The 19,837-nt window shown below is 36.8% G+C and overlaps 1 protein-coding gene across 1 annotated transcript in view; it reads right to left on the bottom strand.

The window, feature by feature from the left end:
- Nucleotides 1–19,837, bottom strand: part of LOC111052553 (trifunctional purine biosynthetic protein adenosine-3) — an 88,970-nt gene that overhangs the window by 61,686 nt on the left and 7,447 nt on the right. Inside the window, exons 5-13 of the mRNA XM_039441212.1 lie at nucleotides 19,540–19,663; nucleotides 18,113–18,335; nucleotides 10,243–10,465; nucleotides 8,317–8,515; nucleotides 6,511–6,765; nucleotides 4,074–4,166; nucleotides 3,343–3,453; nucleotides 2,054–2,146; nucleotides 1,323–1,433 (exon numbers count right to left, since the gene is read on the bottom strand). Of these exons, the coding sequence (XP_039297146.1) occupies nucleotides 1,323–1,433; nucleotides 2,054–2,146; nucleotides 3,343–3,453; nucleotides 4,074–4,166; nucleotides 6,511–6,765; nucleotides 8,317–8,515; nucleotides 10,243–10,465; nucleotides 18,113–18,335; nucleotides 19,540–19,663 (1,432 nt within the window). The remainder of the gene's footprint in view (nucleotides 1–1,322; nucleotides 1,434–2,053; nucleotides 2,147–3,342; nucleotides 3,454–4,073; nucleotides 4,167–6,510; nucleotides 6,766–8,316; nucleotides 8,516–10,242; nucleotides 10,466–18,112; nucleotides 18,336–19,539; nucleotides 19,664–19,837) is intronic.

Raw genomic sequence — 19,837 nt, 5'->3', positions numbered from 1 at the left:
TTCTTTGAAAAGTATAATCATTACTTATATTATTCATTTTCATTCACTTTTTAACGTGATTATTACTATGGATATTTATTTACTATCTATGAATTGATGTGTCATCCTAAGCATTGACCTGTAGTACAAAGATATCTTCTATATAGAAGGCGGTGGTAACAGAGACTTGGCAACTCTGTGGTTCTATCATTTTCACTGACTATAACGCAATTATCACTTCGTATATTCATTTACTATCTATGAATTTAGGTGACATCCTAAGCACTGACCTGTAGCACAAAGATATCTTCTATATAGAAGGCGGTGATATCAGAGACTTGGCAACTCTGTGGTCCTATCATTTCCACTGACTTTATAAAGCAACTATCACTACGGATATTCATTTACTATCTATGATTTAGGTGACATCCTAGGCACTGACCTGTAGCACAAAGATATCTCTATATAGAAGGCGGTGATATCAGAGACTTGGCAACTCTGTGGTTCTATCATTTCCATTGACTATAACGCAATTATCACTACGTATATTCATTTACTATCTATGAATTTAGGTGACATCCTAAGCATTGACCTGTAGTACAAAGATATCTTCTATAGAAGGCGGTGGTACAGAGACTTGGCAACTCTGTGGTTCTATCATGTCCACTCACTATAACGCAATTATTACTTCGTATATTCATTTACTATCTATGAATTTAGGTGACATCCTAAGCACTAACCTGTAGCACAAAGATATCTTCTATATAGAAGGCGGTGATATCAGAGACTTGGCAACTCTGTGGTTCTATCATTTCCACTGACTATAACGCAATTATCACTTCGTATATTCATTTACTATCTATGAATTTAGGTGACATCCTAAGCATTGACCTGTAGTACAAAGATATCTTCTATATAGAAGGCGGTGGTAACAGAGACTTGGCAACTCTGTGGTTCTATCATGTCCACTCACTATAACGCAATTATTACTTCGTATATTCATTTACTATCTATGAATTTAGGTGACATCCTAAGCACTGACCTGTAGCACAAAGATATCTTCTATATAGAAGGCGGTGGTAACAGAGACTTGGCAACTCTGTGGTTCTATCATGTCCACTCACTATAACGCAATTATTACTTCGTATATTCATTTACTATCTATGAATTAGGTGACATCCTAAGCATTGACCTGTAGTACAAAGATATCTTCTATATAGAAGGCGGTGGTAACAGAGACTTGGCAACTCTGTGGTTCTATCATGTCCACTCACTATAACGCAATTATCACTTCGTATATTCATTTACTATCTATGAATTTAGGTAACATCCTAGGCACTGACCTGTAGCACAGAGCCACGGGAAGACGGCAGGCATAGTCCATGCGGTGGCATCTATTTCAACCCTTACACTGTTGTTGAGAATTCGGGGGATGTTTTCAGTCAGGCCACCCCCTGTAAATAAATAGATAAATGAATGAATGATATCGTCAGGAAAAAAGACAAGTCATGAACAAAGTATAACTATAGTGAAACAATAGGTAGCGTAAGTAGATATCCCATGGTATAGGGAATTTATGTCGCAACTTTTACTGTTATCTCAAGCCTATTACTGTAGATTATTGTAAATTTTTACTGTTTTTTTGGGGTGATAGTGTATGAATGGCACAATTTGAGAGACTACCAGCGTCACACAGCTGCATAGGAAAGAACTATGTGAACTATCGGCTTGGGATAACAGTAAAAGTTGCGACATAAACGCCCTATACCATGGGATATCTACTTATGCTATCGTTTCTCTATGGTATAACAGTATAAACATAAACATACAAGCTGATTTTTTAGTCCTGTTACCGGTACCAAAATTTTGATTTAATTTAGAAAGAGAAATGCAATTTTAAAAATAGTAAAGTAAATTCGTATGGCTTTTGTTGGTGGGGAGTCCCTTGCGGGATGGTCCCACCTCACCTGAATATATAATTTAAGCCGTCAATGGGCCTGCCTTACGACTGTCATACTTCAGCCGGGACCGGCTTTTGTGCAACCGGAAAATAGAGTAAAAATGTCATAAATACCTGTGATATGAGCGAGAGCTTTGGTGAGGTTCTGCTTTAGAATCGGCAGGATTGGTTTCACATACATCTTGGTTGGGGTCAGCAGTTCTTCACCTGTTATCACAGACAGAGAATATTGACTTCAGATACTTACTTGGTGAGATATAGTGTTATTTATCTATACTATAATAAAGGAAAGAACTGGCTTATAGTTGTAGGGGATAGGAAATTCACGAATGACGCATCATCACGTCTCAACTACTCAACTCATTAACTTGAAATTTTGCATATAGATTCTCAATTAACCGAGGATGGTTATAGGCCTATTTTAAATTCTTCAAGATTTCATTATGTCAAGTTTTCAGTTTGTCAAGATTTAATACAGATCTTTGCGGAGCACGGGTTTCCTGCTAGTCCATAATAAAACACTAGATTATTGTCTGAAAATATCACAAATTCATGAAAAAGTTACAAAAAATATATTAAAATAAAATGAAGTAAAAAATATTGGTTAATAGAGACACCAAGTAGAATTTGTCAGGAAATAAAAAATCTAAGTACCCTCTATTGGAAACTATTAAATGAAAATTACATTAAAAAAAATTTGTTGAAACATGTTGTGAATAAAAGTTTTAAGCTAAAGCTGCGTACACATATTCGCGCTTCCAACCCGCACCGAGCACGCTCCTCCCTCGTACCGCCCTCGTACCACCATCGAACCACAGTCGCTCCGCCCACGCACCCATCATGAACGTTATGGAAGATGTTAGATCTTCTCGCGTTCCCCGGTAGAACCACTATTGTTCGCCGGTCGATCATCAATCGCTCTGCTGGAGTGACGTTCGGTTGCGGAGCAGAGCGAAAGTCTGTACGCACCTTTAGGATCAACTGACACTTACGTGACTCAGGTGGAGAAGAGACTGGACTCTAGTGGAGAGCATGTGTTTTGAAATGGTGACGTCGCGGAGACTAGAATCGACTGGTCTGAGTGTCACCATTTGGAAACACATGCTCTCCAAAGATATCTTCTATATAGAAGGCGGTGATATCAGAGACTTGGCAACTCTGTGGTTCTATCATTTCCACTGACTATAACGCAATTATCACTTCGTATATTCATTTACTATCTATGAATTTAGGTGACATCCTAAGCACTGACCTGTAGTACAAAGATATCTTCTATATAGAAGGCGGTGGTAACAGAGACTTGGCAACTCTGTGGTTCTATCATTTCCACTGACTATAACGCAATTATCACTACGTATATTCATTTACTATCCATGATTTTAGGTGACATCCTAAGCACTGACCTGTAGCACAGAGCCAAGGGAAGACAGCAGGCATAGTCCATGCGGTGGCATCTATTTCAACCCTTACACTGTTGTTGAGAATTCGGGGGATGTTTTCAGTCAGGCCACCCCCTGTTAATAAATAAATGAATGAATGATATCGTCAGGAAACAATACAAGTCATAAACAAAGTATAACCATAGAGAAACAATCGGTAGCGTAAGTAGATATCCCATGGTATAGGGAATTTATGTCGCAACTTTTACTGTTATCTCAAGCCTATTACTGTAGATTATTGTCAATTTTTACTGTTTTGTTGGGGTGATAGTGTATGAATGGCACAATTTGAGAGACTACCAGCGTCACACAGCTGCATAGGAAAGAACTATGTGAACTATCGGCTTGGGATAACAGTAAAAGTTGCGACATAAACGCCCTATACCATGGGATATCTACTTATGCTATCGTTTCTCTATGGTATAACAGTATAAACATAAACATACAATCTGATTTTTTAGTCCTGTTACCGGTACCAAAATTTTGATTTAATTTATAAAAAGAAATGCAATTTATTGTAAAAACAGTAAAGTAAATTCGTATGGCTTTTGTTAGTGGGGAGTCCCTTGCGGGAAGGTCCCACCTCGCCTGAATATATCATTTAAGCAGTCAATGGGCCTGCCTTACGACTGTCATACTTCAGCCGGGACCGACTTTTGTGCAACCGGAAAATAGAGTAAAAATGTCATAAATACCTGTGATATGAGCAAGAGCTTTGGTGAGGTTCTGCTTTAGAATCGGCAGGATTGGTTTCACATACATCTTGGTTGGGGTCAGGAGTTCTTCACCTGTTATCACAGACAGAGAATATTGACTTCAGATACTTACTTGGTGAGATATAGTGTTATTTATCTATACTATAATAAAGGAAAGAACTGGCTTATAGTTGTAGGGGGATAGGAAATTCACGAATGACGCATCATCACGTCTCAACTACTCAACTCATTAACTTGACATTTTGCATATAGATTCTCAATTAACCGAGGATGGTTATAGGCCTATTTCAAATTCTTCAAGATTTCAGTTTGTCAAGCTTTAAAATAGACCCTTGCGGAGCACGGGTTTCCTGCTAGTCCATAATAAAACACTAGATTATTGTCTAAAAAATATCACTAATTTATTACAAAGTTACAAACATATTGAAAATTAATAAAGTAGAAAAAAATATTGGTTAAAAGGAGACACAACGTAGAGCTTATCAGGAAATAATAAAACATTAAAGTAAGTTACCCGCTATTGGAAACTTTTAAATGAAAATGGCATTAATAAAAAATTAGTTGAAACATGTCTTTGAATAAAAGTTTTCAAATGGTACTTAGATCTTAATTATGAAATTTCAGTTTGAAATTATTGAAAAATATAATTTTCCTCCACCTACTGTCTAAAATACTTACTTTACTCCCTGAAACATAATACTAAAGTGTCACTTTTTCGCTCTAGGTAGTAAAAAACAGAAAAACTCCCTAGGGAGTAAAAGTGACTCCATTTAAATAACATTGGAAGCATTTTAAAAACTTACATGGTAATAGGTTAGAAGGTCTAAGCTCAGATGTGAAAGCGTAATAGAGGTGTCTGTCATTGATTCAACTGAATTCAATACCACAACCAGAATTTGATCAACTCATGAAATATATGATATTAATTCTTAATATTAGTAGACGATAAAAATTTATACAATTTTTAAAATATTTTATTCTATTCAAAATACCAGCCAACAATATTTTTGATCTGCATTCTGCAATTCAAATCTGAACCGCGTGATCTGGAGTCAGCCATTTTTGTTAGCCCAGCTGATATAATTGTTACACTTGGCGCAATCAGCAGTGCTATCAGACGACCGGTTTTTAGGTTTTAGATTTTAGGTTATGTTGTTAGGAAACATGTCACCAATACGTAAGTTATTAGAATGATTTAATTTGCAGTTTCTATAAAAAAATGTAGATGGAGGAAAAATGTTGTGTACATCACGAGCGAAAAATACTTTTTCTCCCTCAGGAAAATTGTTGCCCTCGGCTTCGCCTCGGGCTTCAAACTTTTTCCCTCAGGGAGAAAAAGTCGTACTTTTTACTCTAGATATACAATAACTATACTCGCTTAATGAGATATTATTCATGATTTTAAACGAGAATGAACAGTTAATATTACATCAATAAACCTGTATCAGCTACCGTCTGTAGAAGCATTGACAAGACAAAGGCGTTGATCTCCTATCATTCTCCACTGCCATTATAACGTGGACTTCACTATACTAGTAGCTCTGTCAACAGTAGACCTCGCGCTCAGTAAGTTACATTGACCTGTTGTTTTCTCAAAAACTAATAAATAATTTATCAATTTAAAATGTCTAGAAAAAATCCTAAATAAAGATAGAGCTTTCTGTGCTATCGTACCGTGACGTGTCGTCCCGGAATGTGAGTGTGAGCGCTTTTTTCAGGTCTGGCTGCAACTGTCTACAACGTTGATGGAAACATACATTATTTTTCAAGATGTTCGATGTTTTTGAACGGGTAGTATTATAGTCCGTCCACTAGACAGCTGATTTATGACCAGTATGATTTATGTGAACAGTAGACCTCTCACGCAGTATTCTCATCCACAAGTACCTGATTGAAACTATGGACCTTAATATGGAAATACAGCAATAGACTGGCTTCTCCACACATCTGTGTAATCACTTGTCAGCTGATTTATGATGAATAATTCTATAGTCTGATTTTCACTCTAATATTGGCGTATGATGCAGGCTCCTTTTTCCTTTTATATTATCCTTGAAATGCAAAATTTCCAAAAACCTTGTATATACGTCGACGCGCAATTTAAAAAGGAACATACCTGTCAAATTTCATGAAAATCTATTAAAATGTATTAAACCGCGTTTCGCCGTAAATGCGCAACATATAAACATTTAAACATTAAGAGAAATGCTAAACCGTCGACTTGAATCTTAGACCTCACTTCGCTCGGTCAATTATTGTTCAGGAACATATGAACATTTAAACATTAAGAGAAATGCCAAACCGTCGATTTGAATCTTAGACCTACCTCACTTCGCTCGGTCAATCAAGTTAATTGACCGAAAGAAGTGAGTTGCATTGATTACAATTATATTGTAATTTGGATGGGGGAATTAACTGACCCAGGGTGTTGCCTTGGCTGGAGAACGGGGCAGATCATTGTAGTCCAACCCCGACATCTGAACCACTTTGCGAACCAAGCTGTATCCGTTGCTATGGCAACCGCGAGACGTGAGTCCTATGATGACGTCACCAGCTGCTATGGTGTGGGTGAGAGGCAGGAGGGAGGGTCTTTCCACTGCCCCCACCACAAAGCCGGCCAGGTCGAAATCGCCGGCTGCATACATACCGGGCATCTCTGCTGTTTCGCCGCCTGTAAAGTGAGGTTAGGTTGGATTAAATTCAAATCAGCTACCATCTATAGAAAGCATTGACAAGACAGAGGTTTGGCAACGTTTTTCTCTTCTATCTTTCTCCACTGCCATTATAACGTGGACCTCACTATAGAAGAGATAGCATAAGATGATAATGCCATTGTAGAGGACCGTTATGTTGCAAATGTGACTGTTAACTGAATCCGATAGTCCTAGTAGTTATTTTTGGTGAAGCTATTTTTTCCCTATTGTATCACAAAAAATGATACAGTATCACACACATGATACAGTATCATATCAAGTTGATACACAACACCATAATTTGATACAAAACTTCCAAACTTTGAATGAATTCTACAAACCATGGGATATCTTCTTATGCTATCTTTTCTCTCTGGTATCACAAAAAATGATACAGTATTACCACAATATGATACAGTATCACCACACATGATACAGTATCATATCAACTTAATACACAACACCATAATTTGATACAAAACTTCCAAACTTTGAATGAATTCTACAAACTATGGGATATCTTCTTATGCTATTTTTTCTATTTGGTATCAACACACATGATACAGTATCACAACAATATGTTACAGTATCAACACAACATGATACACAACTGGGTCTAAAAGTGTTTTAATCAATTCAATTTATAGATTGAATTAAATTAAATTAACTTGAAAAATTAGTTAAATTGATTTAACTAAGAACGGCACAGTAGCGGCGTCACATAGCTTCACCAAAAACAACTACTAGGACTATCGGCTTCAGTTAACACTCACATTTGCAACATAGACACCCTATACACTGTCTATTATTAGTGTGTTGTTGGAGTGTAAGAGTGTAAGAAGGGCACAGTATGAGAGACTACCAGCGTCACATAGCTTCACAAAAAAAACTACTAGGACTATCGGCTTCAGTTAACACTCACATTTGCAACATAGACACCCTATACACTGTCTATTATTAGTGTGTTGTTGGGAGTGTAAGAGTGTAAGAAGGGCACAGTATGAGAGACTACCAGCGTCACATAGCTTCACCAAAAACAACTACTAGGACTATCGGCTTCAGTCAACACTCACATTTGCAACATAGACACCCTATACACTGTCTATTATTAGTGTGTTGTTGGGAGTGTAAGAGTGTAAGAAGGGCACAGTATGAGAGACTACCAGCGTCACATAGCTTCACCAAAAACAACTACTAGGACTATCGGCTTCAGTTAACACTCACATTTGCAACATAGACACCCTATACACTGTCTATTATTAGTGTGTTGTTGGGATGTAAGAGTGTAAGAAGGGCACAGTATGAGAGACTACCAGCGTCACATATAGCTTCACACACAAACACCAAAAAAAACTACTAGGACTATCGGCTTCAGTTAACACTCACATTTCCAACATAACAGTCCTTTACCATGGCATATCACCATAAATGATACAGTACTAACACAATATGATACAGTATCATCTCAACTTGATACACAACACCATAATTTGATACAAAACGTTTTATGATTGTGTTGATATACTGACCAATGAGAGCACATCCAGCCTGGAGACACCCTTCAGCTATACCAGCTATGACATCGGCCGCTTGCTCGACACTGAGTTGGCCAGTTGCATAGTAATCGAGAAAGAAGAGAGGTTCGGCCCCGTGTGTGAGTATATCATTGGCACACATTGCAACCAGGTCAATGCCGATCGTCGAAGTCAGACCTGTTGCTTGGGCTATCTGTAATCAAAAATAAACCATTATATAAATAGATGAATAAACATTTTACAATAAATACATTTTTGACTCATCCTCTGTCTGATCTTCTGATGTTTAGAATGCAATAAATTATGAATTGAAAATGTCACTGAATTTATTTATTTATTAATCCGATTGTGTACAAATACTTAACATGAGGAGAGGCACAACAACAGGCTCATGCCCAAAACTGTCCCATTTCCAATTTATACTATTATACTATACTGTCCAAATCAAAATGTTGGTTATGTCACTTTCACTTCTCAAAATACAATTTACGCTCTTCAATACTCAGATAATTTTTGGTAGAGAGTTAGTGGGAAGGATATTTTGAATATTCTTTCCGAAGAATGGACATTGATATGTCCAAAGCTCCGCCAATTTATGTAGATGCATAACAATATTATCTATTAACTGAAGCCGATAGTCCTTGTAGTTGTTTTTGGTGAAGCTATGTGACGCTGGTAGTCTCTCATACTGTGCCCTTCTTAGTTAATTCAATTTGATTAATTTTTCAAGTTAATTTAATTCAAACACTTTTAGGCCCAGTTGCACAAAAGGCTATCAAATTTTAAACATCACTAGCAGGCAACAAGGGTACCATTAAAAACTTAGAATCACTGAAATGTTGGAGAATTTGAAATAGGCCTATAACCATCCTCGGTAAATTGAGAATCTATATGCAAAATGTAAAGTTAATCAGTTGAGTAGTTGAGACGTGATGATGCGTCATTTGTAAACAGTCACATTTAAAACATAACGGTCCTTTAGCATGGCTTATGTTCTTATCCTATCTTTTCTTTATGCTTCTACAAAATGAAATATTCATTCATACTACACACACAATTTGATACAAACTACACACAATTTGATACAGACTCCACGGCATGCCACCATAAATGATACAGTATCACCACATCCGTTACATGTATTTATTCAGCATATGGCATTTTTGTCAAAATGAAGAAAATTTCACACTGTTAAAAGTGCACGTCAAGGGTTGAAATGTACTGTATTGCCTGGGGACTAGCTACAGTGAAGTCGTAAGCCTCGCCCAGATATACACGTCTCTCACATTCAAATATGATGTGGTGCATCATACTGTCCATCGCCCCACGGTCATAAACTGGGGAGTCTACAAGTCCCCATTTGAAAAATGATGCATTGCATATCCCATGTTTAGATCGAATTCTATATCTGCCACCCAGATGCGCCGAGGAAGCTCAAAACAAGGAGCTTCATACAATATCAAGCATACGATACAGTATCAAATAAATATGATACAGTATCACCATAAATGATACAGTATCAACACAATACGATAAAGTATCCTCTCAACTTGATACACAACCCCATAATCTGACACAATACAAACCTTGAGCTTGCTTCCGACCCCGTCAGTGCCCGAGACAAGCAGGGGATCTTTGTAGCCGGCCAGGACACAATTTGATACAGACTTCATGGCATATCACCATAAACGATACAGTATCAACACATATATACAGTATCATCTCAACACCATAATCTGACACAATACTAACCTTGAGCTTGGTTCCGACGCTGTCAGTGCCCGAGACAAGCAGGGGATCTTAGTAGCCGGCCAGGACACAATTTGATACAGACTTCATGGCATATCACCACAAATGATACAGTATCAACACAATATGATACAGTATCCTCTCAACACCATAATCTGACACAATACTAACCTTGAGCTTGGTTCCGACGCCGTCAGTGCCCGAGACAAGCAGGGGATCCTTGTAGCCGGCCAGTTTGGTGTCGAACAGCCCGCCAAACCCGCCAATCCCCCCGCACACCCCCGTCCTGTGGGTGGACTTGGCGCACGACTTGATGGATTCGATGAGAGTGTCAGCCGCGTCGATCGACACTCCGCTCTGTTCGTAGGTTAACTCGCCTTGCGACAAGATGTCCCTGAAAACATTGCAACAAAAATGTATAAATCATTAGATTAATATTATATTTATCTAGTTTAGAAAGTAGTAAGTAGCATAGGGAAAATATAGCACAAGAAGCCATGCCATGGTAAAGGACCGTTAAGAATTGAAAGTAGTCCCATAACCGTCCTCGGTTAATTAAGAATCTATATGCAAAATGTCAAGTTAATCAGTTGAGTAGTTGAGACGTGATGATGCGTCAAACGTAATTTTCCTATCCTGTTCGTGTACAAGCCAGTTCTTTCCTTTATTATAGTATACATAAATAACACTATATCTCATCAAAAACAAAATGTGGAGTCAATATTTGCTGTCTGTGATAACAGGTGAAGAACTGCTGACCCCAACCAAGATGTATGTGAAACCAATCCTGCACATTTTGAAACAGAACCTCACCAAAGCTCTTGCCCATATCACAGGTATTTATGAATTTTTACTCTAAAACGATTGCACAAAAACCGGTTAAATTTGAATCGTGATTAATTTCACGAGAACCAATCAGAGAAGACGTCTTATCAAAAAAGCCTTCTCTGATTGATTCTCGTGAACTTAATCACGGTTAAAATTTAACCGGCTTTTGTGCAACCGGGCCTATGTGCATCAATCAATATCATTGTGTCATCACAGTATCATTGTCAGTATCATTGTAAAAGCTGTACCATAGAGAAAATAAGATAAGCCATAGTTTGTGGAATTCATTCAAGGGTTGAAAGTTTTGTATCAAACTATGGTGTTGTGTATCAAGTTGAGATGATACTGTATCATATTGTGTTGATACTGTATCATTTATGTGATACGCCATGCTAAGGTTGCAAATGTGAGTGTTAACTGAAGCCGATAGTCCTAGTAGTTGTTTTTGGTGAAGCTATGTGACGCTGGTAGTCTCTCATACTGTGCCCTTCTTACACTCTTACACTCCCAACAACACACTAATAATAGACAGTGTATAGGGGTCTATGTTGCAATGTGAGTGTTAACTGAAGCCGATAGTCCCAGTAGTTGTTTTTGGTGAAGCTATGTGACGCTGGTAGTCTCTCATACTGTGCCCTTCTTACACTCTTACACTCCAACAACACACTAATAATAGACAGTGTATAGGGTGTCTATGTTGCAAATGTGAATGTTAACTGAAGCCGATAGTCCTAGTAGTTGTTTTTGGTGAAGCTATGTGACGCTGGTAGTCTCTCATACTGTACCCTTCTTACACTCTTACACTCCCAACAACACACTAATAATAGACAGTTGTCGACAGTAATCGGAGAAGAAATTTGCAACAAAACGACCTTTACCATGGGATATCTTCTCTTACGCTATCTTTTCTCTATGATAGTAGCATAGAGAAACAATAGCGTAAGTAGATATGCCATGGTATAGGGCGTTTATGTCGCAACGTTTACTGTTATCTCAAGCTGATAGTCCACGTAGTTCATTCCCGTGAAGCTTTATGACGCTTGTAGTCTCTCATATTGGCATTATACCTTGGCTATACCTTGGCATTTTTCATGAGCTGGCTTTCTGTTCTATAAATGAATCTTTCCACTGCTATTTATGATATGAGGCAATGTATAATGTATGAGGCAATTATTTCAAACTAAGGAGATCCACATTTGTTAATACTGATTAATATTTATCTTGATATTAATTCCCAAACTACGTTCAATGCATCAACTACTATACTCCAGAGGGTACTTAGAGAATCATTATCTCTATTCTTACTAATAATTATTACATCTCTTACCAAAATTATTTCCATAATTAATAATTTTCGAAATGCTGAATTTCAAATAAATTGGATGATTAACATACGTTATAGATATGGATGTAATCTATAGGTAAAGATAGTAATCTCTTCCATATTAGGTGTACATAATGATATCTCCTACTGTTGCCACAGCTCGAGCAATAGAAGCAAGTGTGAAGAATTATTGATAGAACGGAGGGGTGGGTAGTCTGTTCATATGCTTATATAGGGGCTGTGTTTCATTTAATGTTATCTTAGACATTCATCACTAAAATATTACAGTTCTCAATTTACTACTTTTATTGTTATTGCAACTCCCAATAGTTAATTATACTTCTAATATTATAGAATAATTGGAACGAGTTTTGACTTGGAACAGTCTTCCACCGAATAAAGTGCATAGAAACCAACTAAAATACACAAGATCAAAATTGACAATTTTCGAGTTGGAGCAGTCTTCCTCCCGAGGTGCGAGTTGTATTATGTATCTTTTCTCAATTGATAACTTTCTTCAAAGATTTTTCGTTTTTCTGCTGGCTTTTTCTTCTCTTTTTCAGTTTTTACTGGATCCCATTTCGCTCTATCTCCACCATGAACACGATCTTCCACTACTGGATTCCATCTCTCTCTATCTCCACTTGGACTCGATTTTCCACCACTGGATTCCATCTCTCTCTGTCTCCACTTGGACTCGATCTTCCACTACTGGATTCCTTCTCGCTTACCTCCACTTGGACCCGATTCTTCCACTACTGGATACCTACTCGCTCTATCTCCACTTGGACCAGATCTCCCACTACCAGCTCTTCCTCAATCTTCGTCTTATTCACCATTAGGATTATTCATCACCGGAACTCCACACATCTACATCTTATTGTGTTTAGTGAATTTTGTTTTGAACTAGTGCTTTAAATAGTGAAGGGAGCCGAACTGTCAAGGCATGCTGAATGCACTCGAATCAAGAGACTTTTTCATTTAGGTTAAGTTTTATCAGTTTCATCCCCATTTTCCCCGTCATGTGTTGTTCTGAGGTCGGTTCACGATTGGTCTGCTGCTTCCATGATGCCTCTCACTGACACGTCAGCTCGCTCGCCCTCAAGTAGGTATGATTATTTCAATAATAGTAATAATGACGCAGGTATGTTTCTAGCAAATAAGCTCCACTCTTTCAAAAAACTTTTCAAGGCTGCTCACCTTAACGTACAATCCCTCAGTTGCCACATTGATGAACTCAGAGCAATCTTCCGTTTTCAGGACTTCAATATAATCGGAATTTCCGAATCATTTTTGAAGCCTAGTATTTCATCAAATTTTGTTGCATTGCCTGGATATAATCTTTTCCGGAATGATAGATTAAATAAAGCTTGTGGGGGTGTAGCAATTTATGTGAAAGAAGGTATCAAAACAAAAGTTTTAATCACATCTAAACAAGAGTATTGTTCCAGACCAGAGTTTATGCTACTTGAATTATCCTTATCTAGTACTGATAATTACTCGTTGGTATCTGTTATCGCCCACCAAAAATAGGTCATTTCACAGATTTCGAAAGTGCCTTGCTTTCTCTTATGCCTTGTTATAACCGTATACTAGTTATGGGGGATATGAACACCGACTTGAACATGACAATCGTAACTTTGACTACTTTCAACTGACTACAATTTTCCAATGCCTAAACATGACTATTTTACCTCTCGATCCAACTCATCATACTAATGAATCAGACACACTCATTGACCTTCTCATTGTTAGTGATCCCAATGAGGTTGTTCAAGCAGGCCAAATCTCAGTCCCAGCTATTTCTAGACATGATTTGATCTACTGTGTACTTTCCCATAAGATACCCAAGCCAGAACAGAAAATTATCACTTATAGAGACTTCAAAAACTTTGATGAAGCCGCCTTCCTGACTGATGTGGCTCAGACTCCATGGCATCAAATTGAAGCATTACCCTCAGTTGATGACATGGTCAAGACTTTCGAGAATTGGACTTTGACTTTGTATGACAAACATGCACCTTATGTGACAAGGAGGATTAATAGAAAACGACGAGTACCGTGGATGACTGAAGACATACTTAAGATGATGGGACGTAGAGACAAAGCACATAGAAAATTTAAAAAGACATTTGACTTGGACAGTTTGATAGAGTATAGGAGCCTTAGAAATAGGTTAAACAGGAATTACGGAACTCAAAGATTAGGTACTTGAATTCATTCATGACAAACAATAGACAAGACTCTAAATCACTTTGGCAGGGAATAAAAGAATTCGGGCTTGGCAAAGAGAAATCGAATCCACAAATTGACTTACCATTGAATAATATAAATGACCATTTCGTTTCACACTCTAACCAACGCGACGAAGTTGTCATTGCTAATCACATTGATGATCTTGAAGAGCAGGTTACAAACTTAGATTTACCAATCACTGATCAATTTCATTTCCATCCAATCTCAGAAGAAGACACTTTCAGAGCAATTCAACGTATTCATAGTAATGCTATGGGTGTAGACAAAATTCCTATTAAATTTATCAAGAAGATGTTATTTGCTGTTTTACCAACCATTACATACATTTTCAACAAGTCACTTGAAGAAGGCATTTTCCCTGAAAACTGGAAGTTTGCTCTGGTTCGCCCTCTAAATAAAGTTCCATCACCCAATAAAGTTGAGGATTTTAGACCAATCAGTATTTTACCTGCATTGTCCAAAGTGCTAGAAAGACTCATTCATGCTCAAGTTGTAAAATTTCTAGACAACAATAGTAAGCTTCATAACTTTCAATCAGGCTTTAGAAAATTCCATTCAACTGAGACAGCTCTGCTTCGTGTCACTGATGATATAAGGTTAGCTATGGACCAAAGAAAATGCACCATCCTCACCCTATTTGATTTTTCTAAAGCATTCGATACTGTTGATCATACAGTCCTTCTGAATAAGTTGGCTATTCTTGGTTTCAGTCACAACTCGTTAGTTTGGTTTAAATCCTATCTATTAGGTAGGAAACAATGTGTATCTGTCGGTGACAAAAAGTCAACTTGGAAAAACGTTATGCATGGAGTACCACAAGGTTCAATTTTAGGCCCTCTCCTCTTCACTTTGTATGCTAATGACCTTTCTTCCATTATCAAATTCTCCAGTTTCCATACTTATGCAGACGACCTTCAAATCTATTTAAGCTGTCCCATAACAAAAATTAATGAAACAGTTGGAATAATGAATCAGGATATCAATTCGATAGTGGAATGGACAAAGAAAAATGGCCTTAAGCTTAATCCCATCAAAACACAACCCATTATAATTGGATATTCTCGTCTTATAAACAATATTGACCTTGAATCGATTCACAAAATTAGTGTAGACGGTAATGACATTCCTTACTGTAGCTCAGTTAAAAATTTAGGCATTATTATGAATAATACTCTTGACTGGTCAGAACAAGTGAACAAAACTTGTAAAAAGGTATTCTCAGCCATGCATGCATTGAAGAAAATGCACGATATCCTCCCTAGAAACATTAAATTATTATTGGTTCAATCTCTCATCTTCCCACATTTACTGTATTGTAATTCTGTTCTTAACGATATGCAAGTCACTCTGAATGATAAACTACAGCGTTGCCAAATTATTGTCTACGTTTCGTCTACTCTCTCCAACGCCATGATCATATCACCCCAGCCCACATTGCTAGTTCAACATTAAAGCTTCCCGATCAGAGGCTTTTTCGAATAGTCAAGCTTGTTAGAGATATCTTGATATACGGTAATCCGAACTATTTTAAAGATGATTTCAAATTTGTCTCTGAAGGTAGGAGGATAGATGCTTCACATACTAGAACCGGAGAAAGTACTTTAAGGATACCCAATCATCGAACTACTATTTTCACAAAATCCTTCTTAGTCAGTGCCTGTCGTGCATGGAATACACTTCCTGTTTCTATCAGGTCGATCGAGAGCCGAGCGAGCTTCATCCTAACTTTAAAAAAACATCTTTTGGAACAAATGACTGAAACTGTCCGGCCCTAGAACGATCACATGACATCCATCCCCCACCCATCCCACAAATACAAACCTTTAACCATGTTATAGAACGAATTGTATATATATATTATATAACTCATGTTATTTCAATTATCCACTGCATAATGCTGTATATTACTGAAAGTTGATAACCCTGATCTACTTTCAGCCTACTTCATTTTATTAATCAATTATTTGATCTTATCTACCTATATAATTATTTTACTCTATCAATTTTCTGTTTTTTTTCTCTTTAATATTCATATTGATTAAAACTTTTACAATATTTCCATTAATAAATAAATCCTTAGTTTAAATAACGAAATTAACGTTTTGGTAGAGAGTTAGTGGGGAGGATATTTTTAATATTCTTTCCGAAGAATGGACATTGATATGTCCAAAGCTCCGCCAATTTATGTAGATGCATAACAATATGATTATTATCTATAGTTATTATATTACAAACTGCTTTTTCATATACAGTTCAATAATTATTTTCTTAGTCTATATTATGTAAATTCATCTATAATTTTGCTGTATTGTAAGCTATTGTATATAAGTGTATAAGCCAGTATATATTGTAATCTACATAAATAAAGTACTCAATCAATCAATCAATCAATATTGTGCCGTTCATACACTCTCACCCGATCAAAACAGTAAAAATCGACAATAATCGACAGTAATCGGCTTGAGATAACAGTAAAAGTGGCGACATAAACGCCCTATACCATGGGATATCTACTTACGCTATCTTTTCTCTATGATAGTAGTATATACAACAGTTTTTTAATAAGGGTCTTAGAAGAACGATTTAGATGGAGAGTTAAGACACAAGTCACAAGGAATCTTCCTTTAGCTGGTGTTTTTGCCTAACCACATCTACTCATAGAAGCATAATAATTATAGTTACTGGAAGAAGGATGATTAAATATAAATGATGAATTTAGATGATTAAATTCTATTTAATAAATATTATCCTTGATATTATGGATAAGGATATCATATCGTGATGATTTCTAATTAAATAAATCATTTCCTGAATTTTCATGTATGTACTTTAGTTTTAGTGCAGTAGCTTATATTTATTTTTCAATAATTGTATATAGATTTTCATGAAATTGGCAGGTATGTTCCTTTTTTAATTGCGCGTCGACGTATATACAAGGTTTTTGGAAATTTTGCATTTCAAGGATAATATATAAGGAAAAAGGAGCCTCCTTCATACGCCAATATTAGAGTAAAAATCAGACTATAGAATTATTAATCATAAATCAGCTGACAAGTGATTACACAGATGTGTGGAGAAGCCAGTCTATTGCCGTATTTCAATAAGGTCCAAGTTTCAATCAGGTACTTGTGGATGAGAATACTGCGTGAGGTCTACTGTTCACAGAACTACTAGTTAATAACTATTATCCTTAATATTATGGATAAGGATATCATCTCGTGATTATTTCTAATTAAATAAATTAGCAGTTCCTGAATTTTCATGTATGTACTTTAGTTTTAGTGCAGTAGCTTATATTTATTTTTCAATAATATATTTCCATTGTTGAGGTTGAACATATTTTGTCAACTGATTAGATTTTATACTTTGTTCAAAATCGATCTGGCAATGTTGTGTACCTGGTAAAGAATAGCGCTATCTGCTTTGTGGAATGATAGACAAGGATAGCAGCACCAATTTCAATCAAATACTGCCATTAAAACGTGGATCTCACCATAGTTGTATATACTTTACCAATCACCTCATACGATGCTAACAATTTGGATGCACATGGCGATAAATTAGATGAATAATATTTGATACACGTTGCAAATAATTTGATACACGTTGCAAATGATTTGATACAAAACTAACCTGGCAATACCCTTATGACCGATATCCTTCCTGTACTGAGCTCCAGGGAAGCGAATTTTGGCACACCCTGTATTGGCCTTGGCAGCCGCAGCACTCAGCTGATTGGCCAATGCGACCACGGCCAATACTCGCCCGCCATTGGTCGAGATGACGTCATTTTCGGCCAATCGCGTGCCACAGTGGAAGACCAGTGTATTGTCCAGTGATTCAGCTTCGGATAGGCCTGCAATTGAAAATAAAATTGAAATTTATTTGAAAAAAAAAATTAGTTACAAACATCTATAATAAAGTAAAGAACTGGCTTAGTAGGTAGGTATTGGTAAAAGCCGATTCTTTCCTTTATTATACTAGTTCTGTGAACAGTAGATCTCACGCAGTATTCTCATCCACAAGTACCTGATTGAAACTATAGACCTTATGGAAATACAGCAATAGACTGGCTTCTCCACACATCTGTGTAATCACTTGTCAGCTGATTTATGATGAATAATTCTATAGTCTGATTTTTACTCTTATATTGGCGTATGAAGGAGTCTCCTTTTTCCTCTTATATTATCCTTGAAATGCAAAATTTCCAAAAACCTTATATATACGTCGACGCGCAATTAAAAAAGGAACATACCTGTCAAATTTAATGAAAATCTATTACCGCGTTTCACCGTAAATGCGCAACATATAAACATAAAAACATTTAAACATTAAGAGAAATGCCAAACCGTTAATTTGAATCTTAGACCTCACTTCGCTCGGCCAACAAATTTTATAATTATTATTATGAATATATTTGTCTTTATCTTATTATTGTCTTATCTAAAATGATGAAACATCACTTTCATAAAATATAACCCCACATTCATTAAAAATGCATGGTACAACGCAACTCAAGTCGAGGCTCGACCAACATGTCGAGTCGACGCTCGACTCAGTCTCACAGTCGTGACGTCGCGGAGACTAGAGTCGACTGGTCTGAGTGTCACCATTTGGAAACACATGCTCTCCACTAGAGTCCAGTCTCTTCTCCACCTGAGTCGCCTAAGTGTCAGTTGAGCCTTTGAAGTAGGCCTATAACCATCCTCGGTTAATTAAGAATCTATATGCAAAATGTGAAGTTAATGAGTTGAGTAGTTGAGACGTGATGATGCGTCATTCGTGAATTTCCTATCCCCTACGTGTATAAGCCATTTCTTTCCTTTATTATAGTAGTTTAAATAGTAACCTTGAAGATTTGAAAATAAGCTTATACGGTAACTATCCTCGGTTAATTAAGAATCTATAAGCAGAATTTCAAGTTAATGAGTTGAGTAGTTGAGACGTGATGATGCGTCATTCGTGAATTTCCTATCCCCTACGTGTATAAGTCAGCTCTTTCCTTTATTATAGTATAGATGACAGATGTGATAAGAGATCGGAATCGTCTTAATATTTACCTTGAATGACATCTCCTTTACTGCTTGATTCAGGGTATCCTCTACTAGCCATTATAACAGTTACAGCCGATAGATTCTTCTTCCATTGTATGTCGATGTTTTTCAATTGTTTAGTACAACAGGCCTGTAAAAAACATAAAATATTGATGATAATAATGGAGCAATACTTTTTCAACTTTAAAAATTAAATTTTTTTTAAATTAATTAATTAAAAATTAATTAATTTCAACTTTACTTCAGGGCTCACCAACCTACGGCCCGCGGGCCACATCCGGCCCGCAGATAGATTTTGTCCGGC

This window comes from Nilaparvata lugens, chromosome 14 (genome assembly GCF_014356525.2).
Source record: "Nilaparvata lugens isolate BPH chromosome 14, ASM1435652v1, whole genome shotgun sequence".
NCBI lineage: Eukaryota > Metazoa > Arthropoda > Insecta > Hemiptera > Delphacidae > Nilaparvata > Nilaparvata lugens.
Note: the sequence above shows the minus strand (reverse complement) of the source record. Positions and strands in the feature narration are given on the sequence as shown.